Source organism: Cryptomeria japonica, chromosome 7 (genome assembly GCF_030272615.1).
Source record: "Cryptomeria japonica chromosome 7, Sugi_1.0, whole genome shotgun sequence".
NCBI classification, from domain to species: domain Eukaryota; kingdom Viridiplantae; phylum Streptophyta; class Pinopsida; order Cupressales; family Cupressaceae; genus Cryptomeria; species Cryptomeria japonica.
In genome coordinates this window covers 214092091-214109281 of record NC_081411.1, presented here as the reverse complement: position 1 = coordinate 214109281, position 17191 = coordinate 214092091, and the positions used below count along the sequence as shown (strand labels likewise).

Here is a 17191-nt window from a genome sequence, read left to right as displayed (position 1 = left end):
AAGCATGATATGAATTATTTCTCAAATAGTTCAGGAGGACTATTTTCCAATATTTTCCAATATTTTAGAAGATTGTGATTTGAGAATTTGGGAAGATGATAATTTGGAAAGTCAACAATTGAACTCAAGAACTACACTCTTTCAAAGTTTATGAGGTATCTCGATGAAGTTCCATCTAGTGCATGAATTATTTCTTCAAAGAAAAACTACTAAAGAACACACACACACACGAATAATGATCTTACATTATTGAGCTGCTTTTGAATGTCTCACTGTATGACTTTTATAAAGCATTTCAAGCATGAATTTATGAACTAGCAACCTATAAGAATGAAACTAATTATTTTAACAATAATAAACCAAAACTCACTAAGTTGGTGACTTTATTACAATATGTAACACCTAATATTCTAACATCTCCCCTTAATGTTATATTTTACACAACAAAACATGTTGATAAAAATATGTATTTGTACATACATGTATGTGTATGTATATACATATGCATATGCATATACATAAATATATACATATTTTTATCAACATATTTTTTGTTTGAAATATAAATCTTAGAGAGATGTTAGAAAATTAGGCTTTCATATTTTAAAAAAATCACTATTTTCGTCACTTTTTGACTTATTACTGATATAATAATTAGTTTCATTCTCATAAATTGGTAATTAAAAAATATGTACTTAACTAACTTTATAAAAGTCATATAATGAAATATTCAAAAGTAACTCAATAACATAGCCATTATTCATGTTTTTACTTTAGAAATGTAGATACTCCTTTATAATCATTAATTATTAAAAAAATCAAATAAGACAATAAATCCAATAGACATTATTGGTATCTTGAAATTATTTTGTCTTACATTATATAAAAAGACAACAACAAAGTAAGTCGAGAAAGGCAACTAAGAGGAAAAGAGCAATGGGCATTATTGTCGTGTTCCGTGTGGAATTGTTGCGTCCTTTATTACATAAAGCTCGACGAAGATGCAAAATATGTATTTGTACATACATGTATGTGTATGTATATACACATGCATATGCATATACATAAATATATACATTTTTATTTTTTTTGAAATATAAATCTTAGAGAGATGTTAGAAAATTAAGCTTTCATGTTACAAAAGAAAGAGTCACTATTTTTGTCACTTTTTGACTTATTACTAGTATAATAATTAGTTTCATTTTCTTAAATTGGCAATTAGAAAATATGTACTTAACTAACCTTATAAAAGTCATATAATGAAATATTCAAAAGTAACTCAATAACATAACCATTATTCATTTTCTTACCATTATTCATGTTCTTACTTTAGAAATGTAGATATTCTTTTATAATCATTAATTATTAGAAAAAATAAATAATCCAATAGACATTATTGCTATCTTAAAATTATATTGTCTTACATTATATACAAAGACAAACAACAAAATAAGTCGAGAAAGACAACTAAGAGGAAAAGAGCAAATTATTGCCGTGTTCCGCGTGGAATTGTTGCGTCCTTTATTACATAAACCTCCGCGAAGATGCAAAAGTCACAATCTACGCGTATTTCTCTGTGGCTACGAAGTACAGTCGACTATGAATTGGAGATCAGTTTTTCAAAGAGTTATGATATTTTTTTCCCAGGATTCTAAAATTTTGCATCCAGGTATCTTCTGTAAGATTTTAATTTGTTTGATCATAATTCTTTGATAATGTGTGCATCCAGGTATCTTATATTTATTATTTTTCTCTCTTTTAAATTATCAGTCTGATTGAGAGAGACCGCTTGTAGCAACAAGATGAGTAGTGCCTCAACGAGTACTGCTCCCAATAAAGAAATTTCATGTGCTGCTGCTCGCAAACCTTCTCCTTCAACTGGACTTTCTAGCTTGTCCCTCGATCTACTTATACGCTACATCGATAACGTTTTGTCTGCTATCATCAACCAGGTACTACACATTTGCTTCACTCTTCTACTTTTACTTTATGCCCTTTCTGTTTGTAATGGATTTAAAATTTATACGGATGCCTACAGAACTTGGGCTGCAAAATAATTGATAGTGGAACAGAGCTAAGGGATTTAGTACAGCCTGTTGCCTCAGATTTTTCCAACATATTTGATGGCATTTCAGAGGGTGCAAAAATGTTCTCGGATCAGGTAACTCGCATCTTTACTTATTTGTTTGTCTAAAATCAGGAATTGTACAGTGATTATTTCCTTTCAATGTTTTAAGTGGCAATTTTTTTGGCCCTTTGATATAGAAATTCTTGAAGTCTCAGCTTTCTACCGAGGCGCATTCAGTGGCGGTTGACGTATTGAAAGGATTGGGGAGTGTACATTGGGTTGCAGTGGGGCTTTTAGCGATAGCTAAAGTTCTAGAAAGATTCGACAACATTTCTGCAAATGACAGAGAATGCATAGACCTTCTTAAAGCTATGCGTAAGCTCGGTAATACCTGAAACAAATGAAAGATATTTATGCTGATTTGAACAAAGAGATTTTAGAAGATATGAGCGAAGCTGCTAAATTGATTGTTTCTGGTGCGATTCTGTGTTGTTCCTTTATCACATCGAACAAATTATCCAAGTAAGTAGTTTGTGTCAATATATTCTTTGATGAAGGTACAGACCATAGCTCTGTTGCATTGATTTAGTTAATGGGAGATTCGTCACACTCAATAAAAACAAAGATTTTTTTATATATTTTAGTGACATTTGTCTGGTGACTCCAAAGGTTCTTGTTAACAAAGAAGATCCGCGATGAACTTGTCTATGTTCGCGGAAAAGTAGATTCTATGAAAGCTGATCTGATGCTTCAAATGCAAGTTCTAACCGTGACTACACTTACCTTCTATCATCGGCAATATAATGTTGCAGGTTGTGATCTTCACATGAGAAAGTTCCATTTTCACAATCAAAAGCTAATATAACTAATTGAATGTTGATTATCAATATAAACGAGTTATTGATTTCGCAGATCTAGGTGGGAACGAGGAGAATAATTGCCTTCAAGTAACAGAACAAAAGCCCTCCGAACAATCCAAAGATGCAGAGAGTAAGAGACTAATTCGATTCAATTTTGTCACTCACAATTGTTGATTTTATCTAACCAGGTGTGACTAAGGAGATCTGTGAAACAAAGCTCGAAAGATCAGAGTCAGACACTACTCAATCTTGGGGACAAGATATTCATAATGGGGTAAATGAGCACCCAAAAGTCGAAACGCCACTGAGTGGCTCTCTTGGGCTGGGTGGATTTCTTAAAAGAACGATTCCAACCATATTAGACTCCAAAAGCCTTCTCCTTCCCCTTCCCCTTCCCCTGCCCCTGCCCTGCCCCCTTCCCCTTATATACAGATAAAAATGTTGGTGAAAGAGATTCAATTATCTCCAATTGAGTTCAAACGCGACGAATTGAAAAGGGCAATAAAAGGATTTTCTAAACAGATAGGCAAAGGTGGTTTTGGGAATGTGTACTACGTAAGTTCCTTCTGAAATCAAACTGTCAATTATAGTCTAGAAATAACAATGATTAGTTATTAATTTGCGAATATATTTTCTTCTGCTCTTTCGAAGGGAATTCTTTCCGATGGAAAACGAGTGGCAATAAAGGTGTTGAGCAAAGAAAGTCGTCAAGGCGAAAAACAGTGGATGAACGAGCTGAGGACTCTAAGCGCCATCGGAACATCATGGAGCTGGTGGGATATTGCATTGAAGGCGGTATGATGTTAGTCTATGATTATGTCCCACGAAACCTGTCAAACGTCATTTTTGGTGAGCAGCCAGTGCAGTTCTTCGATTGGCCAACAAGACAGAAGATTATATTGGACATAATAAGGGGACTCGCATATCTTCATGAGGGTGTACAAGTCTGCATATTGCATAATTACATTAAACCCAATAACATTCTTCTAGATGAGAACTTAAACGGCAAGATATGTGATTTTGGTCTTGGTAGAATACTGGAACCAGATTGCGCCCAATATGTGAACAAGGAGCTTCCTACAAATTACGAGATGTTCTTAAGAGACGCAACTGAATCTGATACCACTACATATAGGACTGTGGCTGGAACACCGTAAAATAGTCTCATCCTTTGACCCTTCATTAGAGTGAAAATGATTAATCTATGCATTTGGTAAATTTTGGGAGCCCAGAGTAAAGTTTTTTATGTTGAGCAACCGATTAATACATTTTTCTTTCTTTGTCTGGCCCTACAGGGGTTACCTGGATCCTGAGTATTTTAGATCCGGTCGTGCGAGTGTGGAATCCGACATTTACAGCTTTGGAGTGACGCTGTTAAATATCGTATCTGGCAAAAGAGCAACTGAATACGTAGATGTCCGGATGCTCACCCAGCACGCAAGAACTATACATCACTACAACGGTAGATTGTACGGGTTTTAACAAACGAATATAACGATTTAATTTACGGTTTGGTGTGTGAATGTAGGCGTGTAGGTTACATGAAGAGGATCGGATTCATGACCTAATAGACCCTCGATTACTCAAAAATGATGGTTTAATTAATTCAAGCAGCATATCAAGAACAATAATAACAGCTCTCTGGTGCACTCATAATGAATGCAAGGCACGCCCATCAGCATCAGGAGTATTAATGATGCTTTTATCAGAAGAAAAAATTTCACTTCCCACCCGGACAGTTGCAGAAAAAGTAGTTTCAGTACCCGATTTGAATTTCAACCGTAGTCAAGCAACAATGCTGAATGACAAGTATTTGGAATCAAGTTACGTAAGAGATTCCAATTCCCACCCAAGCAGATATCCGGATTTGAGTTACGTGAGAGACTGGAGTTTTCACACAGATATGCTGAGTGGGGAGAGTAGTGAATATTGAAGAGCTAGACTCAGAAAAGCTTACCTACATGTTTTTATAAAATCAGAATAGTACTGTGTTTCATTTCACTTTGGGTTTGATTTGTAATTTGGAAATTTAATGAATGTATTGTTGTATAATCCAGTCTTCTTGACAAACAATTAACTTTCAAGTATTTGGTAAATTTCAAACAAACTTCATTTGCCGTGTTTTAGTGTCAAACTATCTCATTCTCTTGAAATTATTTATAAATTATAAGACGACAATCCCTCTTTACTTGCGTAGAAAGATACAACAATCATTATTGACGTGTCATTTTTGTTACGACGTGTTTGAAGGGTCGCACCGCCAGAGGCCTTGGAATTTCTTACTCATAATTCAATCACTCTACAATGGATTTGTTTAGTTTAGTGTGAAACCATGAAATAAATAAGAAATATTCAATTTTCGTAGTAAGCCCAAACTAAACATTATCGATGTAACCTTCAGGGACAAGTGGAACAAGGGGCAATAATGGGGAAGGACCACTACTATAGCAAGATTTAGGATTACAAGTGGGAGAAGCAACATTGTGTCATCGATTATTCATCTTTGTATATAATCAAGTTGCATAAAATTAAGTTGAAATTTTTTTTTTGTCTTTTTTTCATTTGATTTAGTATTTCAAGTAAAGAATACTTGGATTGCATAAAATATATACTAATATATTATACGTTGATTTATTTACTGGATTGTCAATACGTGTTGGTGTACAACTCCATGCACATGTTTCACTCTAGTTCTATTATATCATTCAAATGTCCTCGTCATGCATTCATAGTCTTGGTATGTAACATGTGTAGTTTTATTTTATGATGGTTAGTTTGTATAAATTCTTAATTGTGTTCTATTTTGCATGGGAAATGCATGAAGAAAAATAGTTGAATTTTCTTTCAATTTTTAGGACATACAATCTCTATAAGAGTTATGTCAATTATTCAACAAGAAAATCTTATTCGTATTAAGATGAAGAGTGGACCTCTGTATTGAGAGGCAATATATAATTTGCTTGAATGAATAAAAATTATTGTGTATGTTAAAACAATTTTATGTTTGTTGTAGCATATAGAAATTTATGTTTATTACATGTGTTTTAAAATTACGTTTGGTATTAGAGTAGTAAGATCAAGGAACACTGGTTATTAAAAGTTTGTGAGACCATGGATCAAAAAGAAAACTAGTTGCAAATAACTTCAAAACTAAATCTTAGAAAAGACCTAAAATTATCACAAGAGATAGATAGAAGGGATTAGATAGTTGTGCATGCATAAAGGAAGATGACAAAAATTAAAAGGGAGACAAGTTTGATTATAATTGCTTGTTGATAGGAAGGCTCCTAAAAAGAGGCACTGAGTGAATATTTGAGTCTTTTGATAGAATGTTATTTGGAATAAAAATACATAAAATCCATTATCCATATTAAGAATGCAAAAGAAAAAGGATAAGCTAGTGCCTTTATAAAGAAGTCATTATTGATTGATTAATCTAGTTTATAAATAATTTTTCTAAAGATAAAGCTATTATTTGATCATAGGTGTTTCCACTACTTTTCTGTTAGAGCTATAGATACCAAGGATGATAACTAATTTTTTTTATTTTCAAACTATCACTATTTGATGAGATAAAGACACTATTCAAAAATTAAGCATTGTCAATTTTTAAGATAAAATTCTACAAACATGGTCCTAATATTTGTGCTTACTTTATTTCCAATGTAAGAATTCTTACAATAGCTTCCAATGTCCATTTTCACCTCTTCTAATATGTCCTTCTCATGAACTAGAGCATGCCTAGCCACTTGTCTATTTATTAGTGAGCTATCAAAATCTCTCTCTAAAGATAGCATTTTCTCTGGGTTTTTGTTGGTCTTGAGCTGAATTATCTCATTCCCAAAATTTAATATTTTACCATCCACAACCTTGACAAAATATTGGAAGTCTATTTCTTGGTTGTGGTACTCATGAATGTAATAGAGAAACTTCAACGGTCATCATCATCCTGAAATAATTGCCAGTTTAGATATTGTTAGGAATACATGACCTAGCTTAAACTTCAAGTTTGGATATCCTAGTTAGGATTATATCATCTATCCCGATGCCTATGTTTGCAAAGAAGTTATCCTTTAAATTTCTAGGTCTTTCAATCTAGTCCATCAAAAATGCATTAAAGAGATATACGGTATCCCAAATAGTAGATTTGTATTACTTGAGCCTCTTATGTTTTGATGCATATTATTCTCTTACATATGAAACTATTGATTTTGAGTCACCAAGTACTCTTAATATTTTGATTTTATGTTTCATAACAATGTTTAGTTGCAATAGGAGTACCACATATTTTTTTATATTTTTGGTACAATCAAATTTTCAAAAAAAAAAAAAGAAAATTTGAATGTCTTACCACTTGGTACTACGAAAATCACACTTGCTCTAGAGCGTTCCTTAGAATGTGCCCCATAAAAGTACATCTACCACAAATTTCTCTTACTAGTAAATGTTTGTATTTCATCAATTAATATGTCATTTTGTACTACCTCTAATTGAGGTGTGTCTATCATGAAGCTTTTAATGTCCGTATCATAGAAACAAACTTGCTTTGTAGGATCCACATCTTCAACCAAGATAAGGGATCTTTTCTCGCTATCAAGGTTCACATTCTTACCAATAATAGGAATTATGGTATATAATAAATCCTATTTCATACTCTGACCAATAGCAACGGATCATTTCTTAGATAACAAGATACCATACTGAGATGGGATTTCTACAATAGTGATGTTTATTGATAATTTATTTTTAGGGAATGCAACAAGTTTGAAATATACATCTTTCATGATTCCTATGATAGGAAATAAATTTCCATATGCCCCTTTTACTTGTAAACCAAGCTCCTTCATGATCTATAAGGCATAGCATTGGTGGAGGGCCTTTAATCAATCATATATTTTTTATTAGCTTGTTGTTTATTAACACAATGATGTTAAAAGGGTCAAGTTATAAAGAGAAATTACTTGGTCAAGGTTATTCCCAAATAAACCTCAAGAATATTTGTATTTGATTTATTATCTATTAAATCCTTCACAACTAGGATGAGTTTTCCTTTTCAATTTACATTTTTTGGTTGTGGCTTCTAATTCTTAATCATCTTACTCTTTTCTTCTATATTTTTGTCAATAATTATGCTTGTAATGGGGAGCTCTTTATTTCTTTGATAAAAATACTATCATGCCTAAATCTACATTCAAGGTTCTATTTCTTAAGCTCTAACAACTTTTTACATAAGAAATTACTACAACATAAAAAAATCTAATATTTTCATTAGATATCCATCTTAATTTTAATTTCCAATAAAATGATACAAAGTTATTAATAGAAACACAATATCTGTCATTTTCATCATAAAAAAACTTAGTAATGACAATTGTCCTTTTTTCTTAAATCATTAACATCCAACTCTATACCATGTCTTCTGGAGAAGAAGAGGAATTTTTAATAAAAAAATATAATATTGTTGGTAATATTTTTATATTAGGACTCTCAGTGTGGAATTAGAATCATTTCAATTATTACAAGACATTACATAATCTTCTCAAGATTATGCTCTTGGCAACAACAATGTAGGAAAATTGAGAGGGGGGTGAATCTGTTTAAACCAAACTTAGCCAAATTAACCTCAACTTAAGATATAATCAAGAAAAGAGATAACAAAGATAAACACCACATCAACAACACACATCTTTTTGACGTGGAAAACCAAGTTAAGGGAAAAACCACGGTGGGAACCTACCCTCAATATGATGATACTCTGTAGTAGTATATATAAATATTACAATGGGAAATGTGCATGCATTTAGGTACACTTTCTAGAGCTGACTTATCAAAAATAATAAAGGGATACAACCCTGGGAAGTCTCACTGCCTTACAAAGATTGTACACCAATCCAGATTACATGAACTACAAGAATAACATCTCCAAATGCCTAATCATAGTTCTTGTTAAGCACATTGTCTTCTCTGCAACACTCTTCTCTACTCTTCTTCACACTTTCAAAAGATCAATTTTCTTGTTCGAACATACAACACTCTGAACGCAAACACAACACAACACAAAAACCCATCTTACATGATTATCACTCTTATTTATACAAATCATCAACCTTAATTTCAAGGTTGGCTCAACTCATAATACCCAATTACAAAATTACATCACACGATACATAAATCAATATATGGACCAATACAATGTCAATAGGGACATATCATGGACCCAAATAAAAACCTTGAACATGAAACACCACCAAATATATCACCAAGATCATTTGCAACACACAAGAACCATCGAATTGGCCAGAAAGTCGTATAACACAAAGAATACCACCAAACTAATAAAATTTTCAATAGTGTACAACAATCAATGCGGACCAATAACACATATAAAACATGATCTGGAAACACCGACAAGAAACGTGAATTCCTCCACAACAACTCAGATTACAAGAATCATCATCATTTCCCTTCTGGAGCTCAAGAACACCAGCATAACTTACTGACAAACTGAAAGATATGATTGTGAAGTTTCAAATCATGAACCACTCGAATTGAGGACACACATGAACGTCCCAAGCCCTCTCCAAAATCCACTCAATGTAATGAATCAATTATGGAGAAATACAAACCAAAAATCACAACTCTACAATACAGAACCAACAAAAAAACCAGCCATCACACCGGATCACATAACTTGATCAAATCACCTTTCAAAAAACTAAAACTCATGTTGAATCAACTGAAGTTATTAATATTTGAATCCTTAAATATTCATTAGCATATCTACATTACACCAAATGAACCAACTCTCCGCAACACTAAAGCACAAGAACATAGGAATATGTTGACATCAATGACAATAACACATTCCAACAACTCTAAAATCCAACAATATCCCCCTTTGGCATTGATGGAAACATATGAATGTGAAAAACAATCAATGCAAAGAAAGAAATCAACTCCAGCAATCTCCTCTTGAGATCATGAACACATAGCTCTCTACCTTAGATAGATAAGATGGTTTTTCACATGCTTCTCTCCCCCTTTGACATCAATGAAAAAGGCTCATAAGAAAAACATTATTCTCTCCCCCTTACCAAATAATCTCAAATCTGAACACCTAAACCACAACACTGACTACTCCCCCTGAGTAGCAGCCTCACTCATCAATCCAAATATGAAGATAAGAATATGAAGTCCACTGGATTGATGCATCTAAATGCATGAGTGGGCAAATACTACCCATTAGGGGTTATCCTCTACCACATGTACTCCAAGATTCTTGAGCAGATCAATTATCTCCTTACTTTATGAGCCTCTTTGGTTATTATGCACCAGTTTACCATTATGCGAATTCGTATTGTAAGGTTGATTAGATAAATTTTGTATTCTCTCTAGCTTCAAATCGTTTGGTCTATCATAGGACATGCCTTTTTTTATTTCGAACTACCTTGTGCCTAAGTTCATTTCATGATATTATCAAGCTTGTATTTTGTTTCCAAGGGCTTACGGTATGTTCTCTAGGGTTATGCAAAATCTTGACATCATTTGTATTAACTTATTTTGATTAATCCTTTCATGTTTTCCTCTATATACATTACAATTTTAAAAAGAATATCTAAAAGACTATGGATTCTTGCCCCTTAATTCATCTAGCACATTTTTGGACCATAGGCATTGCAATATAATAATCTACACATTGATTAATTCAACCTCATATTGTTGAGTAGGAAATCATGAGTCAACTGTAAAAATGATCAAAGCAAATCATGAAACTCATACAATCATGAAAATAAATCTCAATCTAACCAATAAGGCCATCAAATGAAAACATGAGTCGAACCATAGGTTCCATGCTCCTTTGATGAAGCCTCACTGCTTCTTCTTTCTTCTCTATTATTGATATGTCACTCTCAAGTTACAAAGTGCACAAATATGAATGAAAGAAAAGATAATTTAGATAGAATGATAGTGAGAATACTAGAAAACAAGATTTTCTAAGATAATTTAGACAAAATAACAATGAGAATATTAAAAAATTAACCATTTGAATGAAGAATGAGGCCACATCTTATAGAAATTCGGATATTATTGAACAACCAGGATAGATTTTATTTTTAGGAAGTTGAACGGACATAATCGAATGCAACTCAAATTTGCCATTTTGAAGATGAGCTAATATGGAAAAAGCCAGAGAGATCAAGCATATCAAGAAAAGAGGATAATATAGAGAATTTAATAAATAAAATTCATTAATTATCTCCATGAAGAGGATAAATGAAGGATTTGATAAATAAAATTTATTAATTATCTCGACATGTTAGTTGAAATTAGCAGGTAGAAGAAGATATTTATGATAAATTCATAAATATAATTTATTAATTTTCTTCTTATATTTATCGATTAGGGAGTTAAATAAAATAAATTTATTTAATTGATAGATAAAGTGATAAATAAATAAACATTGTTTATTTATCTTAGAAGAAGTGTTAGTATGAAAGAGGCTTAATTAATTAAATAATTAATCAAACCTAAAGGGGAATCAAGTCAAATTAATATTTTGATTAGATAAAGATGGGATAGGCTCGTTACTGATACATTACCACCAAACAGTCGCATAAGGGGAACTCACGAGTAATGAGATCACCACAACCTAAAAGAAACCAAAAAGGAGGATAGGTTCTTTTTTGAAAGGATATTTTGACCGAAGCATCTAACCAATGGGAACTGGGTTCCCATCAAACCAAAATCAGCTAATTAGAAACATAGAGGTTTAGAAAAGCACCCCAAATCATCTTCCTAGTGAACTCCTTGAGCTTACATCAAATAAGTCCAATTAATGTTGAGAGTTAGGGACTAGATCAAATTGATGCCATAAGATAAAAATGAGACCCAACGAATGCCAAAGGATATGAAATTGGGACAAAATGATGTCATCGACTTAAAATAGGGAGAAAATGATGTCATGGGGAATGAAATGGAGACAAAATGATGTCACTGGACATGAAATGGAGATAAAATGATGTCATCAGATCAAAATAGAGACAAAATGGTATTAAACCATTTAATCAAATGGACACGAAGACCAATTTAAACCAAATTGATAAGAACTCATTAAATTAGAGGATTAAAAAATGGCAGACATCAACAAATAGTAAAATCCTTACGCACGATGAGAAGACATCTTTAAATACATCTCCAAGAAAGGTGAAGCCCTCAATTTGTTAGGAAGTGAAATCAAGTCCTTAGAAAAATCCATAGTGTTTTTGTCAAAATAAATTGAAACCCTATATAGGAGGAGAGAAAGCATGCACCCTTGAAAGAATAATAGCCAAATAAAATGCAATCTAAAGAGAGATCCCCACACAATATAGGCATTATTGTAGGAGAGAAGCCCACATAACTCAAAAGAAGAAATGAAGTCAACCATAGATGTTATTGACAAACATAGTTGGTTTGTGTTGAATCAATTAGTGGTTGAAATTAAGGGACACATTGTTGAAATATTTAATTGCTCCCAACTAACATGAGGAGAATTGCATGCAAATTTTTTTAATTAAGTTTAAATTTTATATGTTTTGTTTGTATTCTACATAGAGTTGAATGATAAGTTCTTAGAAATTCCAGAATTTGTTAGTTGTGTCAAAGACCTCTATTGATTGAGGCAATTGTATTGTATTCCTTTTCTTTGATCACTTGATTAGTTGATCCTTGATGATGTGATCATGAAGTTTTTGTAATATTTGAGATTGAATAAAAGAATGTTTTATGTTCAAAGCAATTCTCTTTTCGCTATAGCAATTTCTATGCTTTCTAATTTCTTCACTTGTCCCTTTTTCTCTTGTTCCTTTGTCCATCACTCAATTGTAAGAACAATATCTTATTGTCCCTTTGTGTTTATCCTTTTATGATTTGAGTTCCAATGGCCTCACTTTTGCACAAGCAAAGAGAATGATGCCACATGTTACAGAGTCTATCTTCCATGCCTCCAACGACATTTTGTGTCCCTCTCTATATCATATATCTCTTGCCTCTCAATTTCCCACAAATTTCAACTCGTCTAGATTACACCATTCATTGTGCCTTCATTTCTTCCAACTCCCCAAAAAATAGTCAAAGTCACATTTTTTATGAGGTTGTGGGTGAAGGACTGGATGTTCAACACAAATTAACCATGAACCTACCATTTTTTTTATCAATGGAAGGTTGGCATTCCATTTTAATGACATGAAAATACTCTCATTCAATTATACCCATGCTTTTGCACTCGTATACCATGCCCTCCTACCTATATGACCATTCGTACCCTACTTATGCCATTTTTATTAATATCGGGCTATCTCCTTTATCTTCTTTCTCATTTGCAAAGTCCTTTTAATTTTCCCTATTTTATTTTTATTTTGTTCTTATTCTTTGACTATTAGAAACAAATATGACAAAATTAACATTTATTTTGTGAGATATTATCTTCTTTGATGTAACATTTTCTATTTATACATTCAAATAGTACTTGTTATGCATCATATTATGAAATGTAAATTTTAATCAAATTTATTTATTAATTATTTAATGACTACAAAATATTAATTTGATGATATGCTAACTTTCATATATAAACAATGGTAGAAACATATCAAAATAATTTATATTCACCCAGCAACCCAAAAGAACACCACACAAAAATTTTAAGGAGGGTTATATATGTAATAGGTATTCAATTACAAATAGAGATATATTTGTTTGAAGAGTAGCCATAAATCTTCATTCTCCATGTGCAGTGATCGTGAAGTAATTAAACAAATCTTAGACGCGTTAAACACAAAAAGAAATTAAGTGATGGTAGGTGTTTTGAATGTTTAAATAGATTTTTTAATGTAACAGGGTACGTATTGGAAAATTCTTCGTAAGTGTGAACTCTAATGAACATGCAAGCGAATCTTTATGGGAATTTTATATTCCGTCTAAACAATGCTTATAAACATGAGTCGGTCAATCCAAATCTCTATAGGGAAGCGCAGCATGTGAACGGGGCCCTCTGGTTCTCGTAGAAGATATCAACTACTTATATTTATAATATTGATGAGGGAAACTGGGTGAGAAGGGACTGAGGGAAACATGGTGCCATTGGAGGGGTGGTTGTTGCACAAATTATATTCAATAAAGGACGAAGCTTCTGGCCAGTTCTTTAAATAGGAGCTTCCAATTTCAGACCGCAGCAACTAATGAATGCCTTTTAAATATACTTTTATCCGTAAGAATATTGAATGTTGAAAATTATAATTTCGTTGGTGTTACTTACCTGTGGAATAAAATCTTTCCAAGCTCTTTAATTAAGGAAATGTTGACTCTAATTTATTCTTTTAATTTAATAGTCATTCAAAGGGAATTACAGATGTATAAAAGAATGAGTAATCATGAAAGCTACACAATAACACACTCAAATCAAATATTACATCTATCAATGTAGCATACAATGTAGATATGCTAGGAAGTAATATCTCATATTGCCAAAAAATGCCAAGGCACTAAAACATTATAAAGAGATAGAAATTGGTATCTCAGGCTTTTATGCAATGTCTCGATGACTTTGTTTAACATTCTCAATAAACGGTCATCTTAATTTAAATTGTCAAATATCAACTTTAATTTGAAACTGGACATCATATAGATGTCTACAACATTAATAGTTGAACTGAGTACATGTTAAAAACTACATTGAAGTCTAGAACATGGTGAAGATAAATAGTATACATTCCAAAATCGCAAATGAAACTTAAAGTCAGATGAAACGGAGCACTCTTAATCTTCTCAAGGATTTATGTAATCTTTTCTATAACTGAATACAATCCCCGCTCAGCACAGTTATGTGACTGCGTTCAAAAACTCTCAACGCTGAGAAGAGTTGTGGCGATTGGGATCTTTTGATAAAAGCATTTCTAACATACGTGACGCTGATGGACGACTTCTGGCGTTGGAACCAATGCACTGGAGGGCTATATTTATTGTTCCTGATATGCTTTTTGAGCGAGTTAAATGGCCTGCGTTGAATAATCGAGGATCTATTAGCTGAGTAAGGCGACGCTTATCATGCAACCTCCACGCCTTGCATTCACACACCAAACCATATATTAAATCAGTACACTAGTTTGCTAGATCCCCTACAAACAACGGCTGTAGTAACTATATGTTCAAGCACAATTCTTACGGGCTGTGAGAGGAAACTTTTTATTTTCAAAGCTTTTTTCCTAGAACGACATTTAAAACGGTCACTCCAAAGCCGTAAATGTCTGATTTCAGACTCGCACGACCGGTAGCAAGATATTCTGGAGCAGCGTAACCACTGTATGGCCAAACAAAGAAAGAAAAATGTTTTTCTCAGCTGCCCAAAATTAAAAAATTAGTCTTCATTACAAATTTGTAACTACATACATTACCCTTAGTTATTCTTATGAAGAGTTAGATGATAGGGCCATCTTACAATGTTCCAACAACACGCATTCCTTCAATGCTAATATCCTCATAATATGAAGGAAACAGGGGAGTGAAAGACATACCAAAAACAGAGTAGAAGCAAAAATATAAACATATTCTATTTATTTAAAACAAAACACTACATCGATTGACTGAACTGTAGCTCAACATTAAACAGCATTACATTAGACTAATATCAGACTAACTGCTAACATTTAACAGCTTTATGGAGCTGGACTCTCCTCTTAGAGTGGATACAGAATACAGATTCATTCAATATATAGAAAGCCTTTCGTATACGGAAGAGAGAGATCAGACATATAATAATGATTTTTTTTTACTGCCCACAATCGATGAGGGGCCGAGCACTGCAAGGAGGACTGTGCTTGGTTGGAGTAATCAATATGAAATCTGATCGAATCCATAGAAGACCTATTCTTATTGTCTGTCTTTAATACTTGGATTGACTGCTGATGAGGATGATGCAAAGGATATGGAGTTGATATGATAGGAACAGTGACAAATAAATGTTCATACGGATGTGTACAACTGGATAGTTGAGATTATATCTCTAACATAATACGGTAGCTGTATTTGTGCAAAGCCAAAATCAGAAATCTTGGCATTCAGATTTTCATCCAGAAGAATGTCGGTGTGAAAGGATACGAAATCTTCAAGTTGGGCGGACCCACAAACGCACAGAGACTGAACACATAAGGAGAAATGCAAACTTGATATTTCAATTGAGCTGGAAATGATTTACAAAATACTAAACAAGCTAAACACAAAATCTACTGATTACAAATTATTGCCAGCGATCAGGAGCTCCATACAAACATACAAAACATGGAGCTTCTTTGAGCTCACTACAAACCAAATGCTCACTTGGAGCGACACATAGTCAGGAGCAATCACTACTTTACTAACAGACCATACAGAGCTACAAAATGCACACAAGCTGCTGCTGTTAACTAAATTCTCTGCACTCACTTTCAAGCTACAATTCTCTCTCTGATATGTTGTGTCATGACTCAATTCAGACCATATTTTGCACATGATGACTTAATTAGATTATTAATGATGTTAGATGATATTATGTTGTTGATGATGATTAGTTATTTTTATGATGATGCATAACGTTATAATTTCGTTATTTAATGATGATGATTTATGTTGTTTAGTTATGATGCTTAATGTTATTAATTTTTTTATGTGATAATGATGTAATACATTTTTGATAGTGCGATCTGATAACTTTTTGTCGAGCATGAGGTGGTTGTAGGTTAATCATCGAAGACGGAAATATGACCAAGGAGGGGTTTCCTAGCCAGCTAGTAGTGACCTAAGGACTGCAACCCTGTGCAAAAAAAAAAAAAACAATTAGATAATAATTAATAAATTAAATTTGGGAATTTAAAAATAAATTTATTGAAGAATTTAATAATTAAAATGTAATAATAGATTATTTTTTGTATTAAGTATCATTCGAGCATCCACGTTACAAACTTATTACATACTAGCTCCTTTCGAGGACCAAACTAGAAACAACAATTGGAAGACCAAGGGTCACAAGTTAGAAATCCACTTTAAACAACCAATGGAAGACCAAGAGTCACAACTTAGAATTCTACACAAAGGTGTCCCTCATGAGAGGTGAACTTAGGTCTCCACATTGAGAACTCAATCCTTTAACCAACTAAGCTCAACCCCTTGGACTAATAATAAATTATTCGATAATTAAATTATGAAATATATAGATCAATGCTAGAATTTAATTGAATAACTAAAATATGAT

The 17191-nt window shown here is 32.8% G+C and overlaps 3 protein-coding genes across 3 annotated transcripts; 2 read left to right on the top strand and 1 right to left on the bottom strand.

Moving 5' to 3' along the window:
- The first annotated feature begins 1592 nt into the window (after window positions 1-1592).
- LOC131056894 (uncharacterized) lies at window positions 1593-2959 on the top strand. Its single transcript, XM_057991169.2, has 4 exons — window positions 1593-1669; window positions 1771-1952; window positions 2039-2161; window positions 2266-2959. The coding sequence occupies exons 2-4, from the start codon at window positions 1803-1805 to the stop codon at window positions 2461-2463; spliced, it is 471 nt and encodes a 156-aa protein (XP_057847152.2). The 5' UTR covers window positions 1593-1669; window positions 1771-1802; the 3' UTR covers window positions 2464-2959.
- A 546-nt stretch (window positions 2960-3505) lies between these two features.
- Window positions 3506-4980, top strand: LOC131857062 (cysteine-rich receptor-like protein kinase 19). Its single transcript, XM_059209091.1, has 2 exons — window positions 3506-4081; window positions 4224-4980. Exons 1-2 carry the CDS (start codon window positions 3693-3695, stop codon window positions 4408-4410), a joined length of 576 nt encoding a protein of 191 aa, XP_059065074.1. The 5' UTR covers window positions 3506-3692; the 3' UTR covers window positions 4411-4980.
- A 9831-nt stretch (window positions 4981-14811) lies between these two features.
- LOC131856577 (probable serine/threonine-protein kinase PBL11) lies at window positions 14812-16452 on the bottom strand. Its single transcript, XM_059208421.1, has 4 exons — window positions 16282-16452; window positions 15980-16101; window positions 15190-15265; window positions 14812-15027 (listed from the first exon to the last, which is right to left on the bottom strand). Exons 1-4 carry the CDS (start codon window positions 16450-16452, stop codon window positions 14812-14814), a joined length of 585 nt encoding a protein of 194 aa, XP_059064404.1.
- Between the last annotated feature and the right edge of the window lie 739 nt (window positions 16453-17191).

Coding starts and splice junctions, on each gene's coding strand:
- LOC131056894 (XM_057991169.2), top strand. CDS start 1,803: ATGAGTAGTGCCTCAACGAGTACTGCTCCCAATAAAGAAATTTCATGT. Junction 1,953..2,038: donor TGTCTGCTATCATCAACCAG/GTACTACACATT, acceptor GGATGCCTACAG/AACTTGGGCTGCAAAATAAT. Junction 2,162..2,265: donor CAAAAATGTTCTCGGATCAG/GTAACTCGCATC, acceptor CCTTTGATATAG/AAATTCTTGAAGTCTCAGCT.
- LOC131857062 (XM_059209091.1), top strand. CDS start 3,693: ATGGAGCTGGTGGGATATTGCATTGAAGGCGGTATGATGTTAGTCTAT. Junction 4,082..4,223: donor AGGACTGTGGCTGGAACACC/GTAAAATAGTCT, acceptor CTGGCCCTACAG/GGGTTACCTGGATCCTGAGT.
- LOC131856577 (XM_059208421.1), bottom strand. CDS start 16,452: ATGTGCAAAATATGGTCTGAATTGAGTCATGACACAACATATCAGAGA. Junction 16,102..16,281: donor CTGACTATGTGTCGCTCCAA/GTGAGCATTTGG, acceptor TTATGTGTTCAG/TCTCTGTGCGTTTGTGGGTC. Junction 15,266..15,979: donor TTTGCACAAATACAGCTACC/GTATTATGTTAG, acceptor TTGGCCATACAG/TGGTTACGCTGCTCCAGAAT.